Below are 23,054 nucleotides of genomic sequence, written 5' to 3'. Positions count from 1 at the left end.
CTGACATAAGGGCAGAAGAAATATGCGAAAGGAATTGGCAAGAAAAGGGCAGCCTTTACCTTCATTTCCTCCTCAATATGCATAATGCAACCTTTTGTCCACCAGCTACAAGGTACATAGAAAGGTTCTCCTAAACCCCAAACCTGTGGTCAGCTTGACTAGGGGGAGAACAGGAAGAATATAAGGCTGCTGCATGTGCCTGTGTGCATATGACAAGATCATCATTGTGATGTGCATTTTCTTCCTCTTGCTCCATATAATTGGTTGCCGCAGACAGGGGAGAGAAACACTTAGCCAAATGGTGTCATGACATGAGGCTAGCTATATTCAATCTTATGAAGAGGGCAAGCTCAACACAGTGCTGTTATTTTCATACCCTTGTTTATCATCATCTCATTTAGTCTGGCCTAAGAAAGCAGAAGCGGCAGGGAAGAATTCTGCGGTTCCTCTCCAGGGCTCCTAGTTTTTATTCTCCTATAGCAGGCAATTTGAAACGAGACTGGTAAGGGAGCAAGCCCTGTCCAGAGATGAAGGAAGGCTGTAACAGGGACAACAGGACACCCTAATAAAGTTGACTTTCCACAAGGGTAAAAATGGGTCCCACAACGTCATCAAGACAACCCAACTGTCAAAGCAGCTCACTTATCAAATGTGTGGCAGGGTGAATGGACTGGATCCAGTTCCCCACCCTTGGTATAATCTGAAGTTCAGATGAAAAAAGGGTGCTGGTGGCACCTGCCCTCTTTTAATATGTAAAATGCTGTGCACAAGTGATAGAACCACAATAATAAATAAATAAACAAAGAATGACCCTGAATCTAGATAGCAAGCAAGGAAATCTGAAGTAACCACATTTTGGATAATGTGACACTTACTGTACATAATACCATGAAAATAAATGCATGTCCTATTTGACAGACCGTCATGCGCTATGCCCATAGGGAATGAATGCATTCTGACAGGAGAAGCAGGATTCCAAGACTTACGTTGACAGTTCTTTACATCAACAGCATCTCCGAAATACCCATCAGCACACTTCTCACAGTATTGGCCTGTTGTACCTGGCTTACATATCAGACAAGCTCCAGACAAGCTGTCACAGCTGCCAGGAATGGAGAAGTCGAGGTTGTCATTACACTGGCAAGGCTGGCACGATCCCCCTGGTTTTAAAGGTTGTCCAAAATATCCTTCTGCACACCTAGGGTGACAGACATAACATCTTAAAGTATTTACATTGACCTGTTGGCATTTTTTTAAAATAACATTGTTTACAGCTCTGTTGCCTTACGGATCACTAAAGACAGCTTTATTTTCTCTCAAGTGTTTCTCAGAGTTTCCTTACCCACCCACCATTCCCATCGTTTTTTTCAGTTTCCTTAACAGCACTGAAGATTCATTACTAGCTGAAATCCTGCCAGCTCCACCAGTTATTAGATTTCAGGGAGGGGGGACCGCAGAAGAGCAGAGAGGGGGCGGGAGCTGGTCACTGGGGCTGAAGATGAGAAAAAGCCTAATAAGAAACCTGTCTGTTACCACTCCAGTAGAAAGCAGATTCATGCGGAGAACCCTTTATGATACAGCCCATCATGTGCAAGTATACAAGAAGGAAACTCAACTATGCCAGCTAACCAGCAAATCTGATATACTCTGCCATGCAACATAAAGGATCTGGTTGAGAAAGGAAAACAAAACAAAACCATGCAAATTGACAACGAAATAAACTGTATGCATAATAAGGGGTGGGAGCACACAAGCTAACACAAGAAACCTTTGATTTCACCCCAGGTGGTAGATCTTCAGCATAAGACTGCACCCTTAGAAATAGTTGTTAAACTGGGTGAAATTGTATTATAGAGGTTTTGTTGCCCCTCTGCGCCATACAGTGGCCAACCAGATGCCTGTGGGAAGCCCTCAAGTAGGATCTGACCACAAGAGAACTCTTCTCTGCTGCAGTTTCCAGCGACTGTCATGCAGAAGCATTACTGCCTCCAACCATCATGGCTAGTAGCCATTGATAGCCCACTCCTCCATGAATTTGTGTAATAGCCTTTTAAAGCCGACTAACTTGGTGGCCTTCAACGTGTCCAGTGGGAGCATAGTTCCATAGTTTAACTATGTGCTGCATGAAAAAGTCCTTTCTTTTATCTGTCCTGATTCTTCCAACTTTCAGCTTCATTGGATGTCCACGAGTTCTAGTGTTATGAGGGACGCAGGTGGTGCTGTGGTCTAAACCACTGGGCCCCTTGGGCTTGCTGATTGGAAGGGTGGTGGTTCGAATTCACGCAACGGGGTGAGCTCCTGTTGCTCTGTCCCAGCTTCTGCCAATTTAGCAGTTCAAAAGCACATTTAACTTTTACCTAGCATTATAAGAGACCAATAAAAACTTTTCACTATCCCCCTTTTCCATGCCATGCATAATTTTATAAACTTGTATCATGTTGCCTCTTACTTGCATTTTCTCTAAAATTCCCTAAAGCATCTGAGCTGGCAACTCTTAAGTAAGTGGGTGGCAGACTAGACACTAGTTTTCCTTGGTTTGACTAAGCAGGCCTAGTCTGTTCATGAACTACATGTAACCTGTAGAACGAAGGGCCTCATATGGCCAGTCCAATGCAATTTCTGCAAGTATGCTGAGATAATACAGATGACTCCTTCAATTGCTAATAATTTTTGCCTTCGCTTATCAGGGTTCATTTCTTTCGCTCTGCCCATCCTCTTTCATTTAAGCTTTTGTCTTGTATTGGATAATGCCAGCAGAAATGTACAAAGCCAGTCATAAGAAGAAAACCCAGAGGATTTGTGACTACTGATGTGCTAATCATAAATAACCCTTCTACTAATGACAATCCACTTTGATCACTCTCCTCCCTCCCTGCCCAAATTCTCATCATTTCAGACTCTGCTAATTAAAGTTAACATAAACCTTGGTCTCCTGGCCTTTTCCAAGTGTTCTGGAACCACATTCTACTGATGTGTCTTGTGATGAATCCCAAATAGCTTTCAAAAGCACTGATTGCTGGGGCGGGCGGGGGGGGGGCGGGGAGAAGTGACCCTAATCCTGTCTTGTCTCCCTTTTGCTTCCTTTTTCCTTCTCTGAATTTCCTGGTAAACCCTGAATGTTGTCTACTTTATAGCTCCGTATGTTTCGTTTAGGAATTCTTCCACTTCACTTACTCTCTTCTGATCCAATGGGCTGTGCTCATGAGAACCAGCACAAAGGAGGAACGAGTCATGTGTAACATTAATATCTTATATTAACAGGCAAGTCGTATCTTTAAACACAACAACAACAGTGCCGAATGGCTATAAGGAAAAGAAACAGAGGAAGAAAAATGCAGATATTATTAATATTATTGTCTGCAAACATGACATGAAGGCTGGTAACATCAACCCCGCCATGTGGGAATCCCTTGCAAACGACTGCAGTGCCTGGAGACAGGCCATAAAGTCATGTATCCATAGCAGTGACCTGAGGAGAATTGACTGCTGGGAGGAGCACAGAGAGAAGAAATGCCTTGGTGCATCTGTAGCTGCACAACTGGGTGCCTTCATCTGCCCCAGCTGTAACAAACATGTCTCTTCCTCATTGGTCTCTACAGCCACAGCAGGCGCTGTAACCTTCCAACAGCTTGACCTCACCCACAAAGGAACACTCCTCCATTGTTTCCCTAAACAGTTGGGTGCCAGCATCATTATTGTTGGGAAAGCTTTTTTTTTGGGGGGGGGACATTATTGTCCCTCTTAGATGTAGCTATAAACTAGAGTAATATCCTCCACATCTACCTGGCAGGCGCATATAAGCCTTTTTCTCGCTAGGGTACATCCATTCAAATTGCAGGATGGATGGAATCACAGAGCATCAGATTATGCTATTCAACCTGAACAACTTGTAGAATAGCAATATGAATGAGAGAAAATCATTAAGACTGTGTATACATACATGCCAATTTTTGAAACAACTGAACAGCAGTTGTTTGTGTAGGAATTGGGAGGGGGGAGTTGTTAGCCCAAGGGTGTTCTTCATACTTAAGTTTTTTGGGGGAGCCTGCAGCTTAACTAAAGCTACAGAACTATATCTGTACACTTCTCAGAGTGGTTCATGAATCCTGAATTATTATTTTTTTAAAATTAAGGAACATAAAGTCAAATGACAATTTTGACCCATTGTAAAGGCTGTTTTTGAACTCTTCGTCATGAATGTGGAAGCAATCAGATCATGTTGCTTCTAGTTTCCTGTCACTCTCATTCCCCATTTTCTGCTGAATCTCCCTTTGTAGGTTATTTCAGAATGCCCCCTTCTTACTCACTACTAAGGTAACATTATCAAAATGTCTGGCTGCTTGTCTCCGCCTCCCCCCCTCAACTGCTGCCTGTTCCTTTCTGAATGAATCTCTAGCCTTAGTCCTTTCCTTTGAGGCTCTGAATTTGAGGGTCACTTTTCTTGCTGAACAGTGTTGGCCCACAAATGCCCAACTCATCTTCAGTCCTCAGATGTGCTTGTTGAGAGAGAGAAGATGGTGAGATGGGAAATAAAGAGAGAGATAAGAATTGAATTTTGCCAAAGGCAGAGAGACAGAGAGCCTCAAAAGCAAGGATTAGGGCACAAAATTGAAAGCAACAAAGGGACAGTTGAGAGATTTAAAGAAAGGAAAGATGCTATCTTAGAAAGCAGAAGCATTCTAAATGTATGGAAAAAGAGAAAGCAGAAGGAATGGAACAGCAAGGAAAATGACTGCTAGAACACTAGAGCAAAAGGAGTACAGAATGGGCAAGTGTGTGTTTTTTTAGCAATGGGGGCCGATGCAAAAAATGAAAAAGGAACTTGGTAATGACCAATCCAACAAAACAAACAGAAATGCAGCCCAGAACTCAATCTGCATATAAATAAATGGAACAATGTTCTTGATAACAACAAAAATCCTATAAAGTATTCTTAATCTGCTAGCATTATAAATACACAAAAGGAGATTTATTGCCAACTCTAGGAGTGAGAAATCATGGGTGGTTGCTGCAAGACAAAACTGAAAATAGAAGACGTCAGGGTAATTTTAAAGCAGTTAATTTAATAGCAACATGACTCAGAGCTGCACCCCCAAGCTAAAAAAGAAAGATGGGATTCCATGCAAATTCCTGAAGTTATTACTCATTCACATATGATAGTATATAAAGACAGCTTTCAAAATGCTGGCATGTTGTTGATGTTTTCATAACCAATGGCTCGGTGCATTATTGTGCAACTTGTGACAATTAAAACAGACACACACTTATTCAAATTCCTTCCTTGTTGCTAATCTATGGACTACCCCCTACTCAAGAAATACTACTTGTTGCTTATGGGACTTGTCAGTGACCCCTTACATTGACAAACTGTCACAGAAGTACTCTTCGGCTGATTTGTTCTTGCATTCATTAACTCCACAGCCCTTAGGTTTGAGAGGAGGGTGATGACTTGCCAGCGAGACAGGAAAAGATAGACAGAAATAGCACTCAGCAGCAACAGCCATAGTGATAAGCGGGTGAATGCCTAAACCTTCTTTTGGCAGGTGCTTTTAGCCAAATATAACACCAAATGAATGTACAAAGAAAGTGTGGGCTTGGTATTTGTTCTGAGCCTTCTGCTTTGACTTTTAATGTTAACGAAGCATATGGCTAAATGGTTGCATTTTCTAAGATCACTCTCAAAAGTCTTTAATTGAAAGGAACATTCTACATTTGGATCCTCCCCCACTCCTTTTACACATGCCATACATTCTCCTGAGGCTTTGCAAATTGCTGACTGCTTGCCATGTATGCTTAGTACATGAGCTGTATTCTTCTTTCCAAATGTCAGTTCTTCCACATTTTAAGGTTCAGAGGATGAAAGAACCTGGGTTTTCTAACTAGAAATAATGAGCCATAGACTTTCAGTACAACCCCCGCCCCCCGCCCAATGACTGGGTTTTCTTTCATATTGGGGAATGTCTTCGGTGATGTCATTCAGGAATGGCAATACTGAATGTAGGTCAGAATGATGAACAGTTAGAGCACTTTGTAGGGTGTAGCCATATAACCCCATGAATTGGGCAGTAGCCAACATGTTAAACATTCCAGCTTCCATCACACCAAGGTAGTGGTGATCAATAATATTAACAGGATTTGTTGGGCCCAGCAAACTTTATGCAGATCGGGCCCTTTGTCCATTCTAATGTGTGTCTGGATAGAAAATTACTTCAAAACACTACGTATGAGACCTTGAGCTCCTTCACTGATGAAAAGCAAGATAATTATAAGCATAAGAAAAATTGGTATTTAAGTTGTGATACTAACTTTGCATTGTTTTCATTATGTTCTCACTTCGTATAGTGACAGCAAGTACAAGGAAAAGAAGTAGTCTTGAGGTGCGGTGGCAATTCGTCTCAAAGTGGGCACATCTCGAAGACATTTTCAACCTTACAAAAAGAATCTGAAAAATTCACGGCTGCAACCTTTCTTTGGATGCCAACTGCTAAGTGTTGTTTGCTTCCAGTGATTACAGAATAAAGTGGCTTTTATCAGGGGTGACTCCAGAAAAACTAGTTTGGGAAAGTCAAAGGTAGGCAAAGACCATTATTAAGGGTGCAAGTTTTTATTCTGTGCTGTATATGACCTTAATATAGTGGGAAGTATTTTGGGGAACACTACCAACCTCAGTAACATTCTGAGTTATCCCTGTCTTTCATGGACTTTCAATTTACAGTCATTTTTTGGTTGTTGTTGTGTCTCAAATCAAACTTTCCAGAATATCATTTTCCAGAACAACAGGGCAAAATGAAGGGTTGCAGCTTAGTTGTAGAGCACATAGTTTGCATGCAGAAGATACCAGGTTCAACACCCAGTGTCTCCAGACACTTTTTTGTAATCACCAAAGTTGTGGCCTAGTTCAACCCAAGACCAGTCTCCTGTGTTCATTCTTGTGGCCCTCTCTTCACCTGATGCAGCCATTAAGTGCCTGTGCTGGCAAAGCCTTCTGCCCCCATACCTTAAAGAGCCAATGCAAGTCACTGCAGACAAGAACAATCTAGAAGGATCGGTAGTCAGATTCAGCATAAGCCTGTTTCTTAGCTGAGGATATGCAACACAAGATACCGAATTTCATCAAACATGGAATTCTCTTAGGGAAAGATTGATCATATACCCAATTTCTACATTTGTCCACCCTCAATCACTTTGGAAACAGCATGCCTGTATCAGGTTGCAGGAAAACAAAAACAGCCCCTCTGAAATATTTTTAACACTGCAACATTATTCATAGCCCAGTAATTTCACATGCTAAATAGCCAAATTCAGAGGAGAATTAGAAGCAGCAAAGTCTGAAAATATGAGTTTTAAAGTAGTTGAGACAAATAAATCTAGCTTCCACAATTATATTGTTTGGCTCAGCGTTAGGAGATGAAATAGCATTTCACTAAATAACTGATTAAATACACCCTCAATATTCAAGCCAAATTAGGAACACACAAAAATAACAACGGAAACTAACAGGTGCACAAAAATCCAGCAAAAAGAATCCCATCAAGTAATACTACTTCTATGGAAAATACTTTGTTTGTAGCTTAATGTTTATCTAAAGCATTAAACAGAAACAATTTCCACAGGCCGACTGAGCAGAGAACAAATCTGTTGGACAAATGTGGAAGAGACAATGGAAATTCTCATTTAAATAGGAATCTTGTATGACATCACCACCCCACAATTCTGACTCTGGGTGCATATGGATGCTTGAATACATAGAGGTTTGGAAAATAACCATGAAATGAAGTTCTGTTAGACAAAGAGGATAAAATCCTGTATGGCGCTTACCTCTCACAGCGTGAGCCAGCATACCCAGGGGGGCATTCGTCACATATTAATCCACGACTCTGATCCAAATGACATGTTGGGCTAAAACTTTGTTGTTGATGAAGGGCCAGAAGAGGGACACAGAGGAAAGATAAAAAGACATTCATTAGCAGCATAGTTGCTGTCCTTCCTCAGAGAGCGCTGCTTTTACAGGGAAAGTCCTTCTGGTCTCACACATGGAGCTTAGGTTTGGCTCCAGCCGGTAGAGTTTGGAATGACTCTGCTATTTCTGCCGACACTGAATATAGCTCGAACGGGTGGCAGCATCCAAATGACATGTTGTTATGGGACTTTAGTCTATCAATGAGTCGCTACACCATTTAAAAGCAGGAATGTACAGCTGCTTGTCTGAGCCCTCCAGGGCCTGGCAATGCGCTCTATCCCAGACTTTGTTCCCAAGTTAAATCTCACTGCAGCTAACGGACAATTGACTAGAAAGCTCAGTAAACTCGACTTACATGAATAGTGGAATAAAACTGCCGCATTAAAAACAGGGAAGGGGAAACTTTGTGATGATGTTTCTCATGGTACGTCAAAGCTGTATTTAAGTCAAGATCAATGAACGGTGATGACTTACACAATATTCTTTGGTATTCAGAATCAAGAGTGGCAACCTTTGTAGATATTTTCCATCCTTGCTTCCTAACCTCCATGACTAAAGGTTAGGATACTAATACAACTAAAAAGAACCAGAGCTACATGGAATTCTTTAAACTTGAGGAAGACCTGTAACCTCATGTATGTAGCTTCAGTCATTGCAATAGCAATTATTTAGTCATTGCAATAGAAAATGACAATTTCCTATCATTCCTTCCTTCCTTCCTTCCTTCCTTCCTTCCTTCCTTCCTTCCTTCCTTCCTTCCTTTCTTTCTTTCTTTCTTCTATTTCTTTTTACAGATACATTATAAATGATAGTTAAATTTCTCAGCAACCAATCATTTGCATGCTTACAAATCCTCTGATAGTATTTTACTCTAGCTGTGTCCCTCTGCCTTCTAGCATATTGTTTTCTGAGTTTCCCCTCTTTGAGAATCTGATTGACACAATGTAATGAGGTAATCTGCTGGCACACTGGAAGACACAGGCAGTTTGAAACAACAGGATATCTGTCACTCCACTATTTTAAAGAGATAAGTCCTCAATTATTCTTCTTTTTATTTCGCTTAGAGGTTTGTGTGCACTACATAGCCATTCAATTTGCCAAACAACCCAGCAGTAGACCGGCAGCCTTAGGACAAAGCCTTGGCTTAATATGGGTATAGTGGTGAAATAAATATAAACAAGCATTGATTACAGTCATTTCTTCATTTTGTGATGAAACTTTGCAGTATATATATATATATATATATATATATATATATATATATATATATATATATATATATGATTCTGATTGTGTCCTATGGATTGTCACGTATGGATTGCCACTTTTTTTAAGGAAGTGGGGATCTGTGAAATTAGCAAAAGAGCTCAATAGCAGTCAATTTTCTGAATCTGATGGATTGATTCTGACACCTACTCAGGCTGCACTTATATTTCATATACACCCTTGCTGAGGGAGGGGGTGGGGGAACACTTCCATTCAGCCTGCTTACTAATAGGGTATAGATACAACCAACAGTCTTGTTTGAAGGTATACTCAGTACTCAGTTGCAGGGGCATAGCGTAGGGAGGGCCAGGGAGGCTGTAACCCCTGCCCTGCTTGCCACCAGGGGTCTCTGGGCCCCGGAGTCTGGTCTTGCCACCACACCCCCGGCTCCCTCACCAAGGGCCATGTCAGCTGGCTGGGCTCCCTCTTGCTGTGGATGGGGTGGGGGCAAGCAGTGCAGCACCCCCCTGTGAACCCTCTGTGCCCCACGCCTGTCTGGCGGCGGCAAGGGTTTGGCTGGCATGGCGGGTTTTTTCCCCCCTCCACATCCAGCCCCTGGTCCCATCTGGTGTGTACATGTGTGTTTGTGTGTACCCAGGGTTCCAATAAAGGGCACAATGCCACTGTTCAGTGGGTATACTTACTTGTTTGAAGGTATACTCAGTGGGCAGGCGCACAGCTGGCAGTCATCAGGTTTCCCTTTAGTAGCATCTCCAAAGAAACCAGGAAGACATCTATCACAATACAAGCCACCTGTGTTGTGCTTGCAGTTCTAAACAGTCAGGGGAAGGAACAAAACCATCTTCTCAGAATGAAATAGAACATAGTTGATAAAGTCACATAGGACAAAGGCAGCCAACATGGTGCCCTCCAGATGCTGTTGGCCTACAACTCCCACCAACCCTGCCTATTGGCCTTACTGGTCGGGGCTGATGGGAGCTGGAATCCAACATCTGGAGGGAACCGTATTGGCAACCTTGCAGTTGAGCATGAGTACATCTTCTCTTTCTCACACAAACTCAGTTGGTAGAATATGAGACTGTCAGTCTCAAGGTTGTAGGTTCCAACCCAACGTTGGGTGAAAGATTCCTGCATTGCAGGGGGTTTGGACCAGATGACCCTCACAGTCCCTTCCAACTCTATGTTATCTGGCAAACATCGCAATTTTGAGATAACTGTGTAGCCAGCCAGTGCTCCTTAGTGCTTCCGCTGCCCCCTGCAGGAGCAGCGAGCAACTCACAAGAGCAGTTGTAGCAGCCGTCACTATGTTTCTTTCAGTTGTGCAACGAGCACCAGCTCAGCTCCGCTGCCTCTGCAAGGTGACGATTATGAAAGTACAGTGGTACCTCGGGTTAAATACGCTTCAGGTTACAGACTCCGCTAACCCAGAAATATTACCTCGGGTTAAGAACTTTGCTTCAGGATGAGAACAGAAATCGTGCTCTGGTGGCGCGGCGGCAGGGGGAGGCCCCATTAGCTAAAGTGGTGCTTCAGGTTAAGAACAGACCTCTGGAATGAATTAAGTTCTTAACCCGAGGTACCACTGTAGCTGGGAAAGCAGCAGCCAGCCAACAGCAGAAACTTATCAGCCTTTATGCTATACTTCTTTCGATTTTGAAGCAAACCCCAGCTCAGCAGGCTAGTAGCCAGCGTGACAGGCCAGTAGGTGTGGTTTTCAGAGATGCTGGTCTGAGATAGGTAGCTCAGGACTTCTTACTGGGAGCTCCCTTTCCCCTTTGCCCCTACCTTACCCCTGTGATAACATTTTATGAAACTGTTATCGTGCGGTAGACTTCATAACCGATTTCACTTCTTCACGTGAAAATTCAAAAACATTTTTGTGCGAATCCATCCTAATATACACACTTTGCATGCAATTTTGCCTACTGTACCGATTCTTGCAAAGTAATTTTTCTGTAATGTAATGCATTTTTTTATTTTCATAGATATGGGCATCTTTCTGCACACTTTCCCTTGCAATATGCATTTTTGCACACAATACTTGGCTAGAGAACCATGCTGCAAAATAGTCAGAAGTCAGAATTGTAAAGAACTATGCTTTGCTTTGAATACTGTTTTAGTTTAAGTTATTCTGCCTTCAAATGCAAGCTGAATCAAATTTCTTCCCCATCTCTAGCTAGGGTTAGCAGGAGTTGGAATTCAAGAATATCTGGAAGGTCCCAGGTTCTGCACTCCTGGCATACAGAGCAAGATAAACACTCTCACAGATGTGAGGGAAAGCAATAATGTGAGCTGTCCTTCAAAAATTCGTTTCTCCCTCCCTCCTCCCTCCTCCCTCCTCCGTCCCACATTCTCTTGTTTGCACTTGCAGGTGATGGATTTTCATGCAAACTCTGCCATGTCTTATTAACATGTATATGTGTATTTAAAAGCCTCCCCCCCCCCACATACATTCAAGGTTCAGTTATGCAACTCAAGTATAAAGTGAACCTCTGAAGGATTTTTATTATATGGTTTGCTTTCTGTGGCTTTCTGTGAATAATTGTGTCCTAATGCTCTGATGCACAATTGTAACCATTTCTTGCTAAAACAGTTGCCTAAATAAACATACAGAGAGACTTTGAAATAAGTTTTAAGACTCAAGGAATTTTATATTCATGAATAAAACTATACCTGAGTTGTTCTTTGGGATGTAACTTTTTTTTATTTGACACTTGCTCTACAAGGATTTGACAAGCAGTAAACTTAATAGCTAGTATCCAATCCAAATAACTTTATGGATTGGATACTAGCTATTGGCCATGACAAATCTTAATAGCTCGTATTCTCTTGTTCAGATGCAATGAAAAACTTTGATTCACTATTATGGGAATAAGATTAGGCATGCGTTTGACATGTGCATTTTTCCATTGGGCTGTCTTAAGCATATGCGGTGCCGGGGTGCAAAGATACGCCCGGTGTGCCCCCCCAGGTTGCGCAGTCCCAGGCACGGAGGAGGGCAGAGCCGGCCGGCCGGCTCAGCATCTCGCTGGCTCAGTCACCCCTGAACTCATGGTGAAGAGAGCCCGCAGCAGAAGAGCCCACCACGGTGCTCTGACTGATGGGTGGGCTCTTCCCCGGACTCAAATTTCAGGCCCCGGACTCTCAGCCTGGCGCCCCTGAGAGCCCAGCGCCCAGGTACCCAGCACCCCTAGTGCCTATGAGCCCATCGTCCTCTCCTCCAGTGCAGATGTGAAGAGGAGATAGGAAGCTCTGGTTTCCATTTGGTTTTGTCCATTTGGTTTAGGTTTAACCTTAAAATTTACTGAAACAAGCCTGCTTCAGGTCACTATCTGCACTTTCCAGAAACAGTTGAGTACATTTTTGTTCCAACAGGCTCTTCCAGCTTGACAAATGGGTCCTTACCATGAGTATTCATTTCTTAGTGGTTTAGTCTTGTTTTAAATGTATTGGTTTGTTGATGTTATGATGATGATGATGATGTGTTTTTTAAAAAGATCTTATGTGTAAATTGCTTTGAGATGGTGGTTTAGAAAATGATTACTAAAATAATAATACTAATACTAATAACAGTAGTAGTAGTAGTAGTAGTAGTAATAAAGAATAGTAGTAGCAGTAGTAGTAATTTGTGAACCACCTTGCTTCAATAAGCCATAGTTAAGATTAACCACAGTTTAGGGTCCAAACATAATGCTAAATTGTGATTAATGAAAACAGGTGAAAGCTTCTGATCTGATCTCCTCCCTCTGGCTGGTCATGTTGGAGGACCTAAGCTCATCTCCATAACAATAAACTAAAGCTTATCATGATGCCCCAACACAGCCATTGGGCTAGTTTGCACATAATACTAAATGCCTCTTTGCCTGCCACACAGCCGGGAGGAGAACTTCAAACTGTGAGCTATGAAGCTGAGTTGTTTAACTCACTATTGTTTGTACCAAGACAGGAATCTTGGTTCACAAATAATACTAAGCCAAGTCTGAAGTTGAACTCCTTCTGCCAGCCAGGTAGGACAAAGATTGGGATGGCGGGGGGTGAGGGGAGTATGCAAGCCTGATGCTTCACCAAGGCTCATCCCTGTAGTACTAAACCATGGCTTAGTGTTATAGGAGAACCAGCCCACTGTGTAATAATCAGCCAAGTGCTTCCAAAGAATCTGGATTTCCATAAATCAAATATGCAAAGTGAAGACAGGTAGGATTTTGATATCTGTTACAGGAGTGGTCAAACATGAAATGTCTATTAGCCACTTCACACATCATTACTTACAAACCTAAAAAAGCCTCTTAGCAGGGATTTATGTGAGAAGAGACATGTGTGGATGCGTTCTGTTAAAAGCTTGCACCATGATAATCCTCTAAATTAAAATTCAAATACTGGAAAGCTGCATTTCACAATATTGCTGGTGCACACATGCTTCATACTAACAAGTTACACTGGCAAGTATATCCAGTCACATTATTCTAGTAATATTAGAATATAGAAACCATGTTGTGCAGGGCCATGGCTCTTCTCAAGCTCCTCTCTTTTCCTTTCACAACAATTCTTTAAGTGATTTCTTATATAAGGGAACATAAATGTGATTGCTTCTGAAGTTTCCGGCCCAGTTCAGATGTCATGAGGGCTGATCAATGAACCACTCTTTAGTGTTGAGGAGTTCACAATTTTGCCCTTCCTTCTCTGCCAATGCAACCCCATCCACATACACTTTCCTAGTCCACAGTAACTAAGCTTTACCAGAAATTAGGGGGTGTTCACAACAATCCAGTGGTTTAATTTCCTATGCAGATTTTTTATGGTTCATGTTGGTATTATCCCATATCTTCGTTACATATGATTCTATCTGACTTACTGTCTGGGGACAGAGCTGTAGGGAAAATAACAAACAGAGGCTAGATGCACAGACTCTTGTTCAAGTTATATGAAGATACCGGATGTTGATCAAAATACACATCCAACTGCAAATGACTGCCAGTGCTATAATCTGAAGAGTATTCAGATGCACACCCAAAAGTAGCACAACACACATGTGCCAACTATTGGTACAACAGGTTGCATCCATTAGTGCAACTATTTTAAGTAAAACAACAACAAAGAAGCCTAAAGGAATTGACATTGTTGAGAAAACCAAGGATATCTGAAATACTCTGCACTTCCCAAAGATAAAAGAGGGTGGGAAGGCAAAGCAGAAACCTCTGTGGAAATACTGTAGAGGGGAAGATGTCACATATCCATAACTGTAACTATGGTTACTTTTATTCAAATGTCACAATGAGTGAACTAACATTATCTCTAACTAGGAAATTGAGTGAGAAGGAGCACACAAGGCTGACAGGAAAGAAGAGGAGTACACCATTCCGCCAGGTACCATCAGCTGCTAAACCATAGTATGGCAATTAGAAAGCATGACATCTGTACTGGACATCACAATTGTGGTATGATTATTTTGAACTCTCTAAAAACTACAGGAGTGCCTTCCACTTCATCTCTGCTGCATAACAAGATTAAAACCACTAAATATTTTAGCAAGGTTTTGTGAATCTCAACCCCATGGATTGCATCCAATTAAGTTATACTCAGAGTAGGCCCATTGAAATTAATGGGCTTAAGTTACTCATGGTCATTAATTTCAATCGATCTGATCTGAGTATGACTAACTTTGGATACAAGGAAGCGGGTGGCACTGTGGTCTAAACCACAGAGCCTAAGGCTTGCCAATCAGAAGGTCAGCGGTTTGAATCCCCGTGACGGGGTGAGCTCCCGTTGTTCGGTCCCAGCTCTTGCCCACCTAGCAGTTCGAAAAGCACATCAAGGTGCAAGTAGACAAATAGGTTCCGCTCTGGCGGGAAGGTAAACGGCGTTTCCGTGCGCTGCTCTGATTCGTCAGAAGCGGCTTAGTCATGCTGGCCACATGACCTGGAAGCTGTCTGCGAACAAATGCCAGCTCCCTTGGCCTATAGAATGAGATGAGCGCACAACCCCAGAGTCGTCCGTGACTGGACCTAATGGTCAGGGGTCCCTTTACCTTTACCTTTGGATACAAACCTATGGACACACAAACAGTGTGTCTGCAACATGACAAAATAGAACTTCTCTTTGTTTACAACTTGAGCTATTTATCATCTGTGTAACATCACAGTAGCCATGTGAATGTAATAGGCACCGCCTTCCATGGGTGTGTAAGCGATTTCCCCCCCCCCTCCGCACTCAGACATAGGATAAAGCATTGAGCTGAGCTCTTATTATAAGTCAAAGAAACACATTTCAACTTCTTTTCAAGTAAATTTCAAAGCTAAGGAAGAGTCAAAAGAAGTAACATATTCGTAAATTAGCTGCCTAAATTGTCTGTTGTATTACTGGGGGCAAAAAAAAACATACCATGAATAGTAATGAGAAGGCCAAAAGGCTCAGTACATCTCAATAGGGGGGAAGGAAACCCTTTGATGTGAAACATGCCTCTCCTTTCAGCACTCAAACTTCTCTCTCTCTCTCTCTCTCTCTCTCCCTCTTTCTCTCTCACTTCAAAAGGCTTGTGATCCAAATTGAATTGCAGCATTTAACAGCCTGCTTGGGTATCAACCAATCCTACTTCACTTACAGTCAAGGCAAAATCCCCAAACAGATTTTGAAGAATTTGTTTCTGTGCACTTTGTCTCTGCAGGATGATATAGGACAAGCTTAGTTGCTGCAGTGAAGAGCAGAGACAGGACAGGATAAAGGTAGAGAGATTAGGAGATGCTACATGTTATTGTTTCCAGGGATGTATTTTTCCCTCGACTTCTCAGTAATGTTGTATATCTGCCAGATAACATTACAGATAACCAGTACCAGGGCTGCAACTTTCTCCAAGATTAAATTCTTCTAAACATTTCTGCCTGCTTCTTGAAGAGTTTCCTCTCACATCACTTGGCAGTAAACACCGGTTTGCGATCATACAGGATATCAGTATTTCTAACCATGTGTTTATTGCATATCGTTTTTAGATGTAGGCATAAAAAATAAGCGAACCCCTAAAAAGCGCATATAAGCTCTAATCCATTTATGACTAAGAAATGACTAAGCCTGCAATTCCTACATCCATGTATAAGCCCCAGTGAATTCAGTGGGACTCAGATCTGAAAAGACATGCATGGGATTGCATTGTAAACCCCACTGAGACACAACTAACTCAAGTCACATTTCTCTCAACAGGACTTAGTCATGAGGAACTTTAGCTGGGTTGGGGCCAATGTGTGAACTTGCACTAAGTCACTCTGTTGGTGGAAGCGCAAGGAAGTGCGACTGCTTTCATCTCAAACCCCTAGGACAACAACAAGGGAGAATGAATGGCTGTTAGTTTATTTTTTATTTTATTTTATTTTTTATTAAAGATTTTGTTGATTTACAAAAGTGTGCAATGTCTCTCTTTCGTGTTTTCCCCCCATGTAACATTTTTACAAATCATTTTCATTTGTTGAGACATTAGGAAGAAAAGGGGGAAAGAGGTGGAGGGGGGGAGAGATGGGTGAGAGTGGGGTCGGGTGGCAATGTTTCTATTTCACTTACTATATGTAGGGTTTTGTGTCAGCGTTGCTTGTGCAGGTTCTCTGCTGTTCACTTGTGTTCCTTTGGTGGTGAGAGAGGTTGGGGTTGGCCTAGGGTTTGGTTATTCATTTGTGGTTGGCTGTGGTGGTCTTTGTTTTCATGTGTGAGTGGGGTGGGTGGGTGTTTTGGATCAGGTTAGCCATATTGATTTGTATGCTGCTGGTGGGTTTTTGTCATTGTCTTGTTGGGCTGTGTATGTGATAAAGGGGAGCCATACCAGGGTGAAGGTGTCTTCTTCTATTTGTCCCCGTGTCAGTTTCAGTTTATTGGTTGATTTTTCTAGTAGGGCTGTTAGTTTATTTTAACAAGAAGAACAGAGGAGGGGAATCCCAGGCCTCTGGGTGCAATTAGACCTTGTGCCCTGACATTGCTCTAACCATGTCTATCTCTAACCATCACCTGGCATAATATGATGTCAGGAATTGGGCAGGCAAAACTGAAGCACGGTGCTTTTTCAATTGGGCACTGTTTTCTGTTGCCCTGTAGTACCAAATTCAAACTGGGACTGCAAGCGAAGTATCAGGTGCATGCTTAACAGTGTGCTTTGATTTTTTCTTTGTAGTTTCAGGTTACAGTCTGAATCACCTGACGCCATGTGACATCAGGTGCTTGCCAAGTGGGCAGCCCTGCTTGCCTGTCAAAGTTGCCTGAAAGGAGCCAGGTTAGTTTCCCATCCCTGATATCGAGCAAGTTCAGCAAATGGCTCTAGAATTCTTTTCACTCATGTACTATTACAGAAATGGAATTGTTGATTTGCTGCCTGAAGCACACAGTTCCACACCACCAGCTGGTTTTGCTGTAAACCTTAACTAATTTCATTAGACATTAGCATTAGAAGACTGAAATCATGAAAAAGCAATGAAATAGGTTCTTTGAAGGCTGGTGAGGAAAACAGATCAATTTCTGTCAGGTGATTTCCTCCCCCCACTAGATTTACGTGAAGTATTTCAAAATAAAGTTATCATGGCATGTTTTCTTTTCTAAGTACGTCTTAAGACTGAGCACGGGATTAATGCGAGAGCCATTTTGGGCATTTATTCATGAAAAAGCAATTTGAAAAATCCACCAATTTAAGCTATCTTGTTCAGAATTGGAGAGCAATTAAACACCTTGTACGGAGGAAAACAGAAAGGCCAGTGATAATTTAAAATGCCAAATTGCATTGTAAAAACCCTGGATTTTCATTTAGATTTTTCCCTGAAGCTTTTCCTTGGGAAAATCAAAAAGAAGGGAGGAACACTTAAAAATATACACAATGCTTTGAATTCTGCAGGGAATCTGGAGTATGATATCCTACTAAATTGGCAGTGGCTCAAATTGCATTTCTGCAAGACTAATGAAATGAGAAATGTTGTTTCAAGCTTTATGCCATGTCAGACAATATAAAACTAAAATGCCCTTGAGTTAATCAGAACAGTCTATTCAGCGTAATTCACCCATTCAAAATAGCTACTGAGCAGGCTAGAAACAGTGGCACACTGGGCATGATTATTCTGGGTAATAAATGCACTAAAATTGCTGAATTAGTAGGCAGCTATCCCAAATATATGCATTCCATCAGGGAAAAGCACCTTTCCATCTCATTCAAAACATGCGCCCTCCCCAATCACACTATTTCTTCATAATTTTTGCAATATTTACACTTCTCCCCTTTGACCAACATTACGGCATGTCACACAATAACGAAACTTACTATTCAGTTACTACTACTCTGTGTGTAAAGTAAACCCACAACAGAGGTTACTAGGGGTAGATCATTTTGCATTGCAAAGTTTGTTGCGATATTCTCTTCGCTGCTTTCTGCAGGACCTGTTGCTATCCAGGTAATGTAAAGAACCTTTTTGGTTTGCCCTTATTTTCAGTAGCTACTTTATCATGTTACCAAGAGATTGTTTAACTTCAGAAGCAGTTCAATATAAAGATCTCTCCTGTCAAATCACTGCTTCTTTCCTTAAGTACTCATAGTCCCTAAGGTAGTTAATTCAATTGCGTTGGTATACTGAGCTGATCTCAGCGCTGTCAGTCAGCACTTACCAGGCATTCTCCGGTGATATCATCGCAGGACTCAGCGTGACCAAAACATGTGCACGGCCTGCAGATTCCGCCAATGATGGTGCCATTGACTCGCCTGTGCCTTGGCTGACAAGACTGCAGGAGATGAAACATTGAGAATGTATTTTAAAAAATGAAGAAGTAGTGCAGGAGCACATTTGACAAAAATAAAGGAGCTTAATATGTCATTCTGCCTCCTCCAAACCCAGCACCGACTTGTTCTATGGCAGAGAATGTTGCACTCAGGCTGTTGCTGTGTGCAAAGGTCTGTGTGGTGGCCCAAACCAACCGTAGTATTAGAAAAAGGAATAAAACAGTATCTCTCCAACCCCCTCCCCACAAATAATTTCCAGGGAAACACAATTACTGGGAGACAGGGACATAACACATGTTACTGAGCAAAAATAATGGGGCAATTACAAAATCATACAAAGCTTCAATGATGACCTTTCACTGGAGGACATTCAACTTGCCCATATTTGTCTTGTTGGGGCAGGTGGGAAGGCTCCCTGTAACTTGGCACCCCCTTTCCAGGAGTTCTATGCCCCTCAAGGTGTCCCAGTGTTTGAAAACCACCATGATAAGCAATAAAGACCCAAGCGCTAAAATACCTCTCGAAAACCTATGTTCCTGACATGATGTCTGTGAAAAACTGACCTTAACCGAATAGGCAGGTATAAGACTAAAGGAGGCATTAGCTTGCTCTTTCTTCTGAAAAGGTAAGAGAAATGAAGAGTGGAAAGTAAGACAGCTTCACATACCAAGATTTACAGAATGAAAATAGTTAGAAGACAAGTTACTGAAAGAAAGTGGGGAAAGGAGACAAGTGAGAAAAGACAGGATCTTTTATTGACACTGCAAATCATAGCTCAAATACCACGTGAGTTATATTGGTCAAAGATTAATGAGAAGCAGAAGTCAAGGTAGAAAAGAAAGCATGCATCACAGGCCTAGTGACATGGGAGCTGCCTCCCAGCTGCCTCCACATTGCTGGGAGTGTGCATGCACATTACAACCACATGCAAATGCTACATGCCTCTTGCTTAATTTTCCCCCCAGACCATTGGAGCAATAGAGAAAGCCTTTCCCCAGTTTGGTGATACCAGAAACAAGCATCCTGTTTCTGTTCTCTGTTGGCCTGCCACCCCCCCCCCTTTTATGGTCAATCTTTTCACTTCTTCCCTCAAAGCAGTAAGGGACAGAGGGGACTGGCTCCACCAGTGTGCCCTCATAATCTACATCCTGATGCTTTGCTCTGTTCTCTCTCCCTCTCAGTAAGCAGCAGAGATGGATGGCAGGTGTGCAACACAGCACCTTCTGCGCCACCAGCTAGAACTGCTCAAATTACTACGGCATATTCTGTACTACTGGCTGGGAAATTGCCCTGCCTACTCAGAGGATAAGAAGCAGATGGGGTGAAAAAATGGAAAGTAACTAGTGTGGGTGCCAAAGACTCAGAAAAAAAGATTGACTGGGTGAGAACAGAGCTCTAACCAGGACCCACAATAGGAAGTGGACCACACTGGGTAAATCCGGCATACAAACTAAGGCATTTATAGTTTCAAATGTCGCAAATATGCCAAATAGTACATTTCACAGCCTAAGAAATAAATGATACTCTTAATGTTGTTAAAGCCGTAAAATAAGTTTAGGCTTGATAAGAAAGTAAGAATTGCATATATTTGCATAAATTTCAAAATTGTTCCTCATCCTTGCCACTTGGCTTCAATATTTCCAGAAATGTTATATCTCTCCATATGTATGTGGGTCCTCATACAAGAAGTTAATTCTTTATACATGTAGTGATAGCTGTTATCTCAGAATGGGTCATCTCAGAATATACTTTTTGATATATACTTTTAGCAGTGGTAATTCAGTATACTTTATTTTTATCAATGGGTATTTCTCAGTGGAGGTGACATCTTGTAGGTGTGATTTATCAGCAAAACCCTGACTGTTGTGCTTGCTCTTCAGAATAAAATGCCAGGCAGCAGTCCTAACCTGCCATATAGTTTAAAAATCATTGTATGGTTCTGAATTCAAGGGGAAGGGCTATAGATCATAAGAACACGCCAGGCCAAAGGCCCATCTAGTTCAACATTCTCTTTTCACAATGGCCAACCAGAGGCCTATGGGAAGCTCACAAGCAGAATCCAAGTGATTCATGATTCCCATCCATGATTCCCAACAACTGGTGTTCAGGGCCATAACATAGCCATCGTGACTAGTACTTATCCTCTATGAATTTGTCTAATCCTCATTTGAAGCCTTCCAAGTTGGTGGCCACCACTGCTTTTTATGGGAGCCAGTTCCAGAGTTTAGCTATGCACTGTGTGAGGAAGCCATTTTTTTTTTGTCTGCCCTGTTTATTTGCCTTGGCAACATGCATAATCTTATACACCTCTTTCAGGCCCCCTCTCGTTTTGTTAAAATACACCTAAAGAGAAGGACATAAATATTTGCTCAACAGCAAGCACGATATGACTAGTTATGTTTTCTTTTGACAAGGGAACTTCCATGACAGCATGAAAGAAAGCAGCCAAAAGTATTTTAAAGAATTTGTTTGTTTATTCCCTTTCTTTTGAACTTCTGTCCTCCCTTGAACAATTCAAAGATTCTTCAGTATCTGCAAGCTTCTCTTCTTAATCAAAAGACATGTTGCCATTGAAGGTCAGGCAAGGAAGCAACACCTTATTATCTTGCCCAGTTCAAATTGCAAGCAGGATGCTCTTAAGAAATGCATGCAAGAAATGAATTCAATAAAATCATTATTTCTTCACTGGCATTCTATAAAGGGCACAGAGTAGTTCTGAAGACCAAATGTAAAAATTATTTGTTTGGTAGAAAAGTCCCAGCCTTACAATGAATTGTATGTTATGAAGTATGCAACACCAACATAAAATCCCATATCTCCTCACCTCGAAATAGCGAGCAGGATCAAGTATGGCACATTGGAATTTAGAAGATCAGCCATGCAGCATCTCAACAGAACAGAATTAAAGCTTGCTTAACTGTCAAGCCCCAGGGAATCATGGGAATGGGAGTGGCTTTTCTTATTTGGCAGATATTTGGGAATTTTAACAGATGATTTTCAATAGCCTCACAACCCCCCCCCCCAGATTCTTTGCTGGAAGCTGGTATAAAAGTGAACAAAAAATTCCAGTTTATGTCCCTATGGGTGGGATTCATCCAGTAAGTCCTGTCGGCACAAGTCTTGTGCAATGCCACTGGTGTGACAGGGGTTTGTCCCTTCTCCTCACGCAAGGTCTCCTGAAATTGGCTCAGGGTGCAGTCAGGAGAACCCCCAGAACAGTCGGGGAGGGGGAAGCTGCAATGCTTGTGATGACAGGATGATCACCATTGCATGGCACAGAATTCCATCCATTATTTTTCAATAAGATCGTGCTTTGAAAGGGCCTTCTGAAAACCCAACAATCAGCTGCATGTTGAACCTTGTGAAGTCCCATTCAAATTTGGCACTACTACGTGCAGTGCTTTGCATCAACTTCAATGCATTAGACAATCTGTATGTGGCTTCCATTTTTGTTTATATTTAGTAATTTGTATTTGATTCCAGTTAGAGACTCTACAGAGGGAGCATCTATCTAAGGTTTTCAATACAGGGCAGGATAAACTTTAATTACAAAGAAGGACAGAAGCTGATGAAGGTCAAGGTGGAAACTTCTCAATGCATGAGTCAGAGCTTCAGAAGACAGCCAAGGTAAGCAGTAGATATTTCAATAGTGAGCCAAATTGCTTGGCTGTGGACAAGAAGCCAGGATATGCTACTCCTCAGATCAAAGGTAGAACAGGATGTGAGAGAACAACAGAAATTAAAAGAACATATTGTTTCATTCTGTTGTCTCTCCATGGCATTTGTACATCACAAATGCATTTCAAAAGCTGTCAGGTTTCGTATGACTAGGGAATGCTTTTCAATGATCTTGTTGTTTGTCCTATAATGGGAAGCACATAAAAATAATGCCCTTGAGACAGGCAACAGTGTTGCTGTTTGTTTGTTTTTCAAAGCAGAACATACAAGAGGGTCATCCTTGCCCATGGTGTATAGATTAATTTCTTTCACCTCACTGTCATTTCTGGTGAAACAAGGTTCTGAACAACTACAAAACCCACAAATCCCTTGCCAGCCTTTATGAGCTGCCTCTTCTTTTCTTTCTATATTATTATTTCTAATAGGAGGAACAAGTGAAAACGTTTACTATGAATCAAG

General features: G+C 41.9%; 1 protein-coding gene and 1 long non-coding RNA gene across 8 annotated transcripts in view; one reads left to right on the top strand and one right to left on the bottom strand.

Annotated features, from left to right (window-relative positions):
- Positions 1-23,054, bottom strand: part of LAMA2 (laminin subunit alpha 2) — a 372,288-nt gene that overhangs the window by 147,218 nt on the left and 202,016 nt on the right. For 4 of the 7 annotated variants that reach the window (XM_081187599.1, XM_081187600.1, XM_081187603.1 and 1 more), the window contains exons 16-19: positions 18,806-18,919; positions 9,871-9,998; positions 7,819-7,905; positions 987-1,198 (exon numbers count right to left, since the gene is read on the bottom strand). In XM_081187599.1, coding sequence (XP_081043725.1) covers positions 987-1,198; positions 7,819-7,905; positions 9,871-9,998; positions 18,806-18,919 — 541 coding nt within the window. Of the gene's footprint in view, positions 1-986; positions 1,199-7,818; positions 7,906-9,870; positions 9,999-18,805; positions 18,920-19,480; positions 19,535-23,054 lie in introns of all 7 variants that reach the window. The other 3 variants (XM_081187598.1, XM_081187601.1, XM_081187602.1) reach the window with 1 other exon arrangement.
- Positions 13,074-16,576, top strand: LOC308583651. The gene is made up of 4 exons (XR_014006312.1): positions 13,074-13,381; positions 14,488-14,551; positions 15,716-15,906; positions 16,379-16,576. It is a non-coding gene; the product is annotated as an uncharacterized lncRNA (long non-coding RNA).

The sequence above is a fragment of the Podarcis bocagei genome (assembly GCF_964188305.1).
Source record: "Podarcis bocagei genome assembly, chromosome: 3".
NCBI lineage: Eukaryota > Metazoa > Chordata > Lepidosauria > Squamata > Lacertidae > Podarcis > Podarcis bocagei.
This window is presented reverse-complemented; position numbering and strand designations above follow the sequence as displayed.